Source organism: Branchiostoma floridae, chromosome 7 (genome assembly GCF_000003815.2).
Source record: "Branchiostoma floridae strain S238N-H82 chromosome 7, Bfl_VNyyK, whole genome shotgun sequence".
Classification (NCBI taxonomy): domain Eukaryota; kingdom Metazoa; phylum Chordata; class Leptocardii; order Amphioxiformes; family Branchiostomatidae; genus Branchiostoma; species Branchiostoma floridae.
This window is the reverse complement of record NC_049985.1, coordinates 8,834,773-8,845,733: the sequence shown is the minus strand read 5'-3', so window position 1 is coordinate 8,845,733 and position 10,961 is coordinate 8,834,773. Positions and strand designations below refer to the sequence as shown.

Genomic DNA, 10,961 nt, shown 5'->3' with positions numbered 1-10,961 from the left:
GCTGTCCGACATGTTGAAGCGACCGTCTTTTTTCTGCGCCGTGCCGGGCCACACGCCCGCAATCCATTTACAACAACAACCCAACAACAAAGTCAGCGTCCCGGTGTTCAGGCATATAACAACCTTATACCTCTCTCTCCTCGCTTACCATCACTTGAATAAAGAATTTGTAAAGACTTTGCTCCAGTGCTAAAGTCTAAAGTCTTACAGTCGCTTGGTTCTACCGCGATCACACACACGTCCTCTTCATTGTCAACACACCGCGACGTGGGGGAACCCGCCCGCCCGGGAACCACGCTGATTGGCCGGAAGGATCATACGTCATCGTGACGACGAACTACGTCACACCCCTTGGCTCAAACTCAAAGCAGATGTTGCGGTAGAAGATAACATCAAATTTTCTGACAATCAAAGGTATTTGCGGAGTACCAAGAAAACAAAAACGACAACATAAATGACAAAAAAAAAAAAAAGAAAAAAAAAACAACCAACAACTTTACTTCAAATATTACTATTCTCTGGAGGAAACAAAATTTTTATATTCATGTGTTTGGAAATGTTTGACTTTGTCTCCATAGCTGTAACGTTACATCAGCACCAAGGAGTTTTTTTAACCTCCTTGATTGGCACTAAGAAAACAGTTCAATCTTTCTTGCTACACACCTAATTTACATAGTACTTTGTCTCTAGGAAATCAATTTGATCTTTCTGCTTGAAGATTACCTAGGCTCCTTCCTCTTTTCCCCGGAAACAGGAAATAATATTTACATAGTATATTGTATCTCAACTTCCTGGTGATGACGTCCTCCTGTCTGCTCCTAAAGCGCTGGGAATGCCTTGAGTGCTTTTAAACTGGGCTAGCTGAAACCACTCCAGAGGAGGATTTAGCCAGATTCACCCAAGTATTAAAGGCAATGGCTCCTTTGACAGGAGGCTATGCGGATCTCGATTCACCCAGGTACAGGATTGATCCCTGGTATGAGCAGTTCAAATTGGGTATAAATGAAAATTTGAAGCCAAATCATGATGATTTCATACTTCCTTGTCCCTTTCCTTTCCTTTGGGGGCCTTTCTTGATGGCTGTGATGGAAATAACTTCTCTGAGTCGGACCCTAAAGAACATGATCAACCTTGGAGGCATTCACTAACTTTTTAATGTCCTACTAACTTTTAAACTCCTTCCTGAAGACTGGCAACAACCTTCAACCTTATGAAGACGGCTAACCCCTGGCAAGGAAAACAAAAATTTTCAAGTTCATGAATGTGACCAAGGTGTCACCAGGGCTTTTAGTAAGGTCAGTTGTAATTACTGTGGAAGAGTCCATTCTGCTTATCATAGGGAAATTTTCTTATTTTTATACCCCAAAGTGCATATTTTGACCTCTTGCATGTGCCAAGATTATAAAAGTACTAGAGCTAATACTAATACTATTCCTTTACTAATCTTACTAATTCAGTACAATAACAACAAGCATCTGCATGATACAAACCTCTGTGGTGCCTATTCATCACAATGTTGTTGTAGCTATGTATCAATATTGTTGCAGTTGTTGCAGTCCTGAGACAAGATCATATGCTGCTGGTTTTGATCTCAAAGAAAGGAATAGATTTAAAGCAGCTTTCCTTGGTATTGTAGCATTCCCTGTTATTGCAGCAGAGTTTCTGCTGGCTTTCCTTGGTACTGCAGCAATTTCTACCCAACACACATCACTTTTTATGCTTTTCAGCCATATTATCAATAGTATTTGTTGTCATTCTGCAGCACATTATGAGCGAAGTGAACTCAAACCTGCAAACTTCCGACCCTTTCATCAATATTCTGTCATGCACTACCACAGACTCCTGTTGTCTGTCTATTGAGCCACATCTCTTATGATGTGTAAAATGTGCTGAACCCTTGCTAAATGACAGGTTGGTGGAAAATATGATTCAGACAGGTGGGACAATGGTCTAGGTGGAAATATGAAGATAAGATGTCCCCATGGAACAGTATCACACACACGATACATGGTAATATTGGTCACTGCAGCTGCTGATAATCTACTTTGTGGGCTTAGCAGTACCGAAGATGATGGTGATAACATGGATTGTGCACCTCTACAGGAAACTATAACACGTTAGAATTTTAACAGTATAGTAATCTAAAACATGAGATGAATTGCACTGAGCAGTTATACGCCCTTCTACAAGGAAAAGTTGACTAAACTAAATTCTGACTGACTGGCTAAGCACTGTGCTAAATTCAGGTGGCCTGAACCTGAAGCACAATGTTGAAACATATTTTTTTTTTGCTTTGCTGTGAAGAATATGCTGACTGTACTTTAGAGCAATGTCAAGGCAATGACAGAAAATTTCTATGGAGGGAAGACATTAGATGTTCAGTCACAGCAAATGGGGGGTAGGGTGGGTGGGGGTTTGTTGGGTTTGGCAGTTTGACTTTGGTAGATATCCAGAAGATGGACTCACCTGTCTGCTCACGGGGAGTGCACACCTTCTGAATCTGGAACACAAAGATTACTAAACATTCAGCAATCACAAAAATACATTCCAGCAATAACAGATTTTAACAAGTTGCTTAAAAGTTTTTTTACTGAAACAGACAGTATGTTCCCACTGACACTCACCTTTGGGCGTGCACCACTGCCATGCACCAGTTCAGGGGACTGATCAGGCGATGCTGTAGGGGAGGTCACAGGTGAGGGGTAGGGGGACGTCTCTGACGAACACAATGGAGAGCTGGTCACTGAGTCCTGCTGGTCATGTGGGCTTTGTGTCTGCAGCAGAAAAGGTCCTTTAAAGTTTTGATAAATGGCTGTTACCATGGCAATCCATCGTCAATCCTGGAGAATTCTTTTTGGTTAGTGCAAGGAGGTTATCCTCCTTGGTTAGTGATAGATTCGTTGCTTTTCTTTACTTCTTCTTTACCCAGGTTCTTAGCATATAATTTAGTGTCTGAAATTCGTCCCTTAGGCAGATCCATAGGTTTCCATGTTATACATTATCAAGTCGGTTACATAATTTGCATGAGGGAGTCTTATATATTGTTATTGCATACTATGAATGTCAGGATGGTATTTGAACTTGGCAGCACTTAAGCACCAACTAGTAAGACATGATGGTACTGCAGCTTTGGAACTGTCTGGCAAACGTCTATCACACACCTAGACTCGTAACAACTGTCAAGTGCCAGAATCTCAAGATGGCAGTGCCTACGGACTCTACAGAAATTATAAAACAGGTTTCACCTTTGCTAGACTGTAAGAAGAAAAGCATTCATAATACTATGGTACTTATACACACCCCTAGGATATGGCGTTGCTGGGATGGTGTGGAGTTAAGTGATGTTGATGCAGATGCCGGATTGCTCTGCAGACTAGGAAGGCTCCTTAATTCACTGTCCAGCAGGTCCAACATCAAGTCCAGTGAGTCTGGACGCTTCGGCCATACACAATCAACTTCCATGTTTGCCTGCCACCAGATAGATTGAAAACAGGTGGTATGAATCTGAAGCAACTGTAATAGATTGGAATACCTTTGAAAAGACATGTCAAGTAATTTGACACAGGTTCAAAAATGTAAATAATATATGATTTTTAGATCATCCTCTAGAAGAGAACATTGTTGCATGGGGCGGGGTCAAATTTGGAAAATTCCATTTTTGAATTTTGGTGATTTTATCCGAGTCCAGGTAAAAGTAACTTTGGAATTGTCTAAACTATTTCTGCAAAGGGTTGATAACAATTAACATTGTTCCTTATTAATTGCCATACATTGTACCCTGTGCGATTGTTGAGCAATAAAATTCATTCGTTCATGCATTCATTCATTCAATCTTGCATGGGGAGGTAGAGGGAGTGAAATAAGCTGTATTAGCTTGCGAATGTTGCTTTTGGTTGATATTTCTCTCACCTTATGATTTCTCTCATTCACTCCCACATTGCACTCTTCCTATCCCTGTCCTTCCTGGTCAGAGTGATTTGAGTATCATCTGCTCTCTCCAGCTCTGCAAGGTCTGCTTGAGTGTTCTCACATGGTCCATGTTATAGTTTTATACCATTCTGAAATGGGTAAAACTTAAAACTTAGATGCAATGAAAAAATGAACAATAGTTGTAGTGTGCATTGTCCCATGGTTAGCTGCCCTGCTCTGGAACTTGGGAAGAACCTATGAGTTCAATTCTGTGTTATTCTCTGACATGCTCGCTATGGGAAAGGGTTGATGATCTTGCCACCGGACGTTAAGCAATGATCCACTGCTCTTTGTGCTTGCGTTGAAGGGAACAAGGAGAATCTCCCCAGTAAAATGAACCTGTAAAACTGTGCACAAAGTCTGTTTACTCTGTCACTACTGGTAAAAAAAACAGCTCTTCAGTAAGCTAAACTGAATTGAAGTCACTTTTTTGTAGACTCAAGCAACAAGCTTTGTAAGAAGTCCTGATACCCAGGGTTCACGGAATGTTCAACTGTTTAAAGACAGTGCACAGATTGCTATGTCAGTGACTCAGTCACTTTGAAATGTTGGTTAGATTTATATCACTTCTGACCATTGTGTGGACTGAGTCTCGGAACACATAAATGGGATGCCACTGCAAACATAATTCAGACAAAATTTGTCTTGGTATGAAGTCAGGCCCTATAAAGGGTTAATGATCATTAAAAACTCATAACTAGTCACAATTATGACATGACCTTGCAAAATTTAGGTTTTCCCATTTGATAGCTGTTTCACTTTCTAAATTCATAATAAGTTATAAACCGTCAGAAAGTATAATCTTTGCTTTCACTTTGACCTGGTTTGAAATCTTTAAGAGGTTGAAAATATAACAGGATTTTACATTAATTTCAGCTGATTGTGCGTTACATTATTGATAGGAAATGATAGATCATTGCATTGGTTTGAAAATTTCTTACTACATATAGTAAAAATCAAGGCTTAGATATTGTAAATAAGTTGAAGATGCACAGCTGCATAGTTCAGTGACATGCTTTCTTGTAAGGCCTGTCGGCCCCAAAATTCATGGAAAGGACTACTTTCTCTCGCGGAAGTGAAATAAAGCCGCTTGGAACTCTCTATCTGGTGTAGCATCTGTGACCACAAACGGCACAAGTTATGGCTGAAATTTTGTCCTTGAACTCTGGAACATGACAACATGTCAACATAACAACAGATACTATATTGTATTCATAGCAGAAACTTCCCTCACATCGCAGCACAAATTGGTTCATACTGGATTTTCCTAAACCTGCGAAGTGACAAGACACAGATGTTGTCTTCAGCATGATAGTTTAGAAAGGACTGGGGCATGCCTGCTTGATCCCTGGGCATACCTACAAATCCCTGGAAGGCACAAACTGTGCAGGCTGTTACACTGTGGCCAAATATGTCAAGAATTTGCATCAACCTTAACAAAGTTTTAAGACTCAAACTACAGCCTACAAGTAACCTGCCTGGAAAGGGTTACTTTAGGCACTTAGCTGTTTCACCTAATACCCACCTTGTGAATTACTCAGTGTATGAAATAGTACCCTACAATATCAGGAAGATACGGCACTAACAATCAGTCTGTTTCTGCCTAGTCATTAACCAATCTGAGTTTAACACAATATCGAATGGACGTCTCACCTTTGGATCACACCTCTGGCACACCTTTCAGGTAGAAATTTACACGATCCGTCCAAAATGTGGAAAACAAAGCAGCAGACGGCGTGTGAGGATTGTGAAAGGAGAGCGCTGGAGCCGTGCAGGCTGTTTTTTGTTAGGTTATGTGTCATCTGCGGATCAGCCTGGGGGCACCAGGGCCTAATCAGCAGTAACCAGCTTGAGTTTCCCCCACTTTACAGACACATGGAACATTACATCACCGGTCAAGAGGGGTGTTTCTTTCTTCTTATTTCTTGTCTTATTACTGTCAATTGTTAAGGCACTGAACAATTTAATAGTGGGTAAGAGTATTCAATTCATGACATCTAGAATTGCACTTTATTGGGGTCACTGACCTTTGCGTTATACTGGTTTGTATGTACACACTTCTAAGTTCTAGAGGGCGTAGCTCCCTCCACATAGGGATGGGCCCAGGGCTTTCTCAAGTTTCCTATGCACTTGCTATTTTTAGTTCCTGAGTCTTCATCACTTGTTTTCTTGTTGTTGTTGACTCCGTGTATGGAATCTTTGTTTTCTGTGTGTCTGTTTGCTTGTGTTGGTGTGTGTCCGTACTTATTCTAATATACTGTCAGTAGAGTTGCAAGAAGTCGTTGAGTGGGAAGATGACTGCAAACTCAGGCTTGCAGAAAGTTAAGGTCAAACATTGCAGAACTTGTTGATCAGATGACAGTCCAGGTCATAGGGTCAGTGGAAAGGCCACTGATTCACAGAGAGGTGTTGTTTTCTGTCTGTTAGTACAGTCAAACCTGCCCAAGTCGACCACCCGGGGGACCGGACAAAAGCGGTCGATTTGGACAGGTGGTCGCTGAGAAGAGTATCGACTCAAAACATGCCTGATGCAAAGTATAAATGGTTTCCGTTGTGTTTAAGGGCAAAAGCAAGCACACTGCACGCACGCAAAGAAGCGAGGTCTTTAATGTCAAATACAACACGCACACTGTAAATTGTAAATTTAACCCCAAGCTTTTATCGAGTTTTTATACGATACAGTGTTTTAAAGCTCAAGTATTTGTACACTACCGTTTTAGACAGTAAGGGAACTTTGATGCTGTCAGTTAACTACCAAAAAAGCCTTTATGCGTCGCTATGTTCTTGATCTGAAATAACTACGGTGCACCTTTTGAATTCGATGCCCGGTACGTCCCGATAGCGTACTTACCCACGGGTGAATGTATACAGTACAGTTGGACAAAAGCACTCACACGTACAGATCTTCCTTAAAAAGGTATGAGCTACACAGATCTTTCTTAAAAAAGTATGAGGCTATATACGTTTCAGCATTCGTTCACTTTATTATGATATAGATTTTAAAAAAAAATTCTATAACAACTAATTATAAATTCGGATTTTCTGACAACGATTTCGGCACAAAATCGCGCTAGTTATCATCAAAAATCGATGAAAACCTCAATTTTGAAAATTATGCGGTCGTTATGGGTCCCAATTTGGGCCGGTCGCGGTCGCGTTGGCCAGGTGGTCGTTGAGTAAAGGTCGCTTAATGCTTAAGTCAATGGGAAAAAAAATCGGGACCGAGAAAAAGCGGTCGAAATGGCCAGGTGGTCGCTGAGAAGAGGTGGTCGCTCGGGCAGGTTTGACTGTAGTTATATATTTTACATGTGATTGTCATATACTCCATAGAGTGGTAGGAAGTGATCAATGGGCATATGTTAATGTTTATCAAAACCTTATTTACATAAGTAATAAGTAGCAAACAAGACAATATGGTGCAAGATCCTTAATATTTAACATTGAACACTTGTTTACATTTAGACTTGTTTTCATACAATAATCTATTGTCAAGGAAAGAAATTCATAAAAGCACAAGGCGTAACAATAGTCTTATGAATACAGTCAAGACAAGCAAAAAAGATTATGACCTCAGGTCATTCACGGTGAATGATTGAACAACACCAGATGTCAGTAGACAAACATGTAAAACACAACACTGTGCGGAGGTTCTCGGCCGTATCACATGACTTACAGCAAAAGTTCGTATTAAATACTCTTTGAATGTATAGATAACCAAAATTATACGCTACTGACAGCAAAATATCTTCCAGATTGTACGAGCTTAGTATAAAATGTGCCCCCCCCTCCCCTCTTCAGTTCTTCGTCATAACTTCGTAAAACATTTTATAACGCTATATTTATGGGATTCAGTCATGGGTTGGACCAGTTTCATGATTCACAAAGTTACCTTGTTAGTCGGCAGTTCCGTGAAGATGATCCGTCGTTGCTATTAAAGTTGCACGTGCTGTAAGAAGTATCAGTCTGTCTGCCACCTATGACAGTCCCCGTGGCCATCAGCTGGTGGCCATCTTCCTGGCGTGGCCTGGCCACACCCACTTCACTGATTGGTCGCGTTATCTGATTGGCTAAAAGTGTCAATAGTATTCGAGTTCTCCGTGGAACGGATGGCAAAGAAAATACTGTAAATACGGTGGTTTTAACAGCGCCATAGTCTGTAGTCTCATATAATGAAAAAATGTTGGCGGTGGTTTGAAATCTGCGCGAAAACCGCGAACATAAAACCGCCCCGAACATTTCTGCTTTTGCAGTACTAGTAACGTTACCATGTCTTTGCCAAACCACTTACGAACGATGAAGGATTTCTAGACATTTCTCCGACTTGTTGTACGAGTGTTGTATGAAATGTGCAGAACCATTTTACATGTAACGTTAACGTTAACTGCTACATGAGCAGACTTCATCAGTGAAGAAAATCACTAGAAGTTGTATCTTTGTAAGACAGTTGTATATACTAAGGATGTATATAATATATGCAGTTAGAGTTGACACATATTTACTGTCAAACTGATCACAAACCATTAAACGTCTGCCATGCACCCCCACACGATGTTATAAGATGATTGCGGAGAGAGGGGGACAATTGAAGTTGAAATGCGGGGTACACACAGGTTCTACTGTGTGAGTTGGGTTCGGCTTGGACTCTAAAACAGGATGAGCCGCCGGGCATGGACGAACTGGCTAATCTTGATCCAGATCTCACCCCAATAAAATATCGTAGTATGAACTGTCTGCGTTTCTCTGTATGTTGACTCATCGATGAAATATCTTCAATTTCAAAGGACAAGGATATCATACTTAGTAATATTATAACACTCGAAGCACAACATTGAATCATGATGTAACGTTAATAAATTTCCCACCGTCTAAAACTCGCCGCAACCGCCCTTCCTAGCAAGGGAATGTCAATTTCCTCAAAATCCCATTGGAGAGCAAAGCTAGGGGGGAAACTCTTGACTATTCATCGGAGCCAAAATGCCGGAGCAAAATGGTCTGAAAGTGAACCTGTCTGTTGGCAGCCTTGGTGGCAGTTTCTCAGCCTCTAGCAGGCTCCACGGGTCGCTAGAAAAATAGTAGAAATTGGTCATGACAGAAAACATGCCAGAGGAGTTAGATGGCCGAGCAGTACACTACAGTTAGGCCAATTAACTCCTACTAGACTTTTATTCCTAACTTGGCCAAAGTCCCCAATTCGGCCGGCGGGAGTCTGGTTGAGACTCGGTTCTCTTGATGACTTCGGACCTCTTTCGGCTTTCCTTGTGATTTCATCGTAGTCCTCGGTCTCTCCTTAAGTAACAAAAAGTCTACTGATCAGTCTGATGAGATAAAAAGCGAGGAAACTGTAACTAGCTTTTATAGCATACAGTTTTGCATTAAAGTCATTTTTTTCTCTAAATTTTATGTCTTTTACTGACCTTAATCAAACCTATAAGGCAAGTACCAGTACGCAACAAACCCCCAAATAAGGTTGTGAGTTTTTATGATAGGAAATTCGATGATAACTTAATATGTGATAATCTATTATATTGGGTGACTGCCAAAAAAAAAAAGCAGGGAAAAGTCGGATCTACCTCACCTCACCTTATCTCACCGGTCCCATAGCCTCACCGGCCGTAGGGGCAGAAAAAAAAACCATATGGTACCTGCGCAACAACCTTTCTTCCGATAGGTCTAGCTAGCCCTGGCTATTTTTAACTGCCCGGAAAGACCAAGAGCTGTTGTCTCGAGCTGCTGTGCGGACCGCTCTACTCGGCCGCGAAGACCAACGTTGGCTGGTCGGGGATCCTCTGCAGCAAGGTAGGCTTTAATTTTTATCATCGCATATTGCAATTGTTTCTCACATCTGCCTTGGCTCAGGTACAAGGTATTTGATCTCACATGGAACACACACACGCGTACTAGTATCCATGCTCCACGCTCCGGCATACATGCACACACACACACACACACACACACACACACACACACACATGCATACAGAAACACACACATGCATACAGAAACACACACACACACATTGCATACAGAAACACACACACACACAAACACACACATTGACACACACACACACACGTGCGCACATACATACAGAAACAAACACCGTAATGTGCGCAGACACAAACCAAGACACAAACAATAATGTTCATCAGCATCTCCCGGAACGCAGCGAATGAAACAAGCAAACGGCGATTATGCATTCCTAAACAGTTCATAGCCATTACAATAACATGGTGCTTATCTCGAGTTGTCCCATTCTACTCCCCAACCAGAGGTTCGGCTCTGACTGTTTTTTGACGTATTTCTAGGCGTTTTTATTGGACTTTCTAGTTTGTGCTGTTTTCTTTACGTCTTCCAAAGAAGAAAAGAGCACAAACTTGAAAGCCCGATAAAAGCGCCTAAACACGTCAAAAAACAGCCGGAGCCGAACCTCTGCTGGAGAGTTTTCTCATTCTCCTACAGTAGACACAGACTTGAGTTCACGTCCTAGACCTCCGCATAGGGCCGGTTTACACGAGGCAAAAAATAACCTGTCCTAAAATGTCCTACGACGTTCGACGCGCGGCGCCTGTCCTAGGACGCTTATTTGGCCCTGTAAAAACGAAAACGCAGTGTGGCTCCTCCGGAGGTGCCACACTGCGGAGCGCCACCACTCGTCGTTTTCGTTTTTCATGTGTCCTAGGACACGCGCCGCGCGTCGAACGTCGTAGGAGGACATTTTTAGGACAGGTAATTTTTTTGCCTCGTGTAAATCGGGCCGTACGTCTCCATTTTACTATAACAGACTGCGGGTATTGTTGAAGAGAGTGAGTAAAAGACAGAGGGGAGATATCCTTACCTTCTCCGATCCTGGATACGATGAAATCAATGTTTCTGCAGGTAGGATGCGTCCGTCAAAACATTCCATTTTTCTAAGGAGGTTATTGCTGAGTCACAATGTCTTTTTTGTGTACAATGTACTGGTCATTGTCTTGTGTTTAAAATATTGTCATTCT

General features: G+C 41.7%; 1 protein-coding gene across 2 annotated transcripts in view; it reads right to left on the bottom strand.

Annotated features, from left to right (window-relative positions):
* The window catches only part of LOC118419023 (rho GTPase-activating protein 7-like), a 24,476-nt gene extending 20,431 nt beyond the window's left edge, over positions 1 to 4,045 (bottom strand). Inside the window, exons 1-4 of one of the 2 annotated variants that reach the window (XM_035825246.1) lie at positions 3,910 to 4,045; positions 3,301 to 3,468; positions 2,622 to 2,774; positions 2,467 to 2,497 (exon numbers count right to left, since the gene is read on the bottom strand). In XM_035825246.1, the coding sequence (XP_035681139.1) occupies positions 2,467 to 2,497; positions 2,622 to 2,774; positions 3,301 to 3,462 (346 nt within the window). In that variant the 5' untranslated portion in view covers positions 3,463 to 3,468; positions 3,910 to 4,045. Of the gene's footprint in view, positions 1 to 2,466; positions 2,501 to 2,621; positions 2,775 to 3,300; positions 3,469 to 3,909 lie in introns of both variants that reach the window. The other variant, XM_035825245.1, reaches the window with a different exon arrangement.
* Positions 4,046 to 10,961: the final 6,916 nt, after the last annotated feature.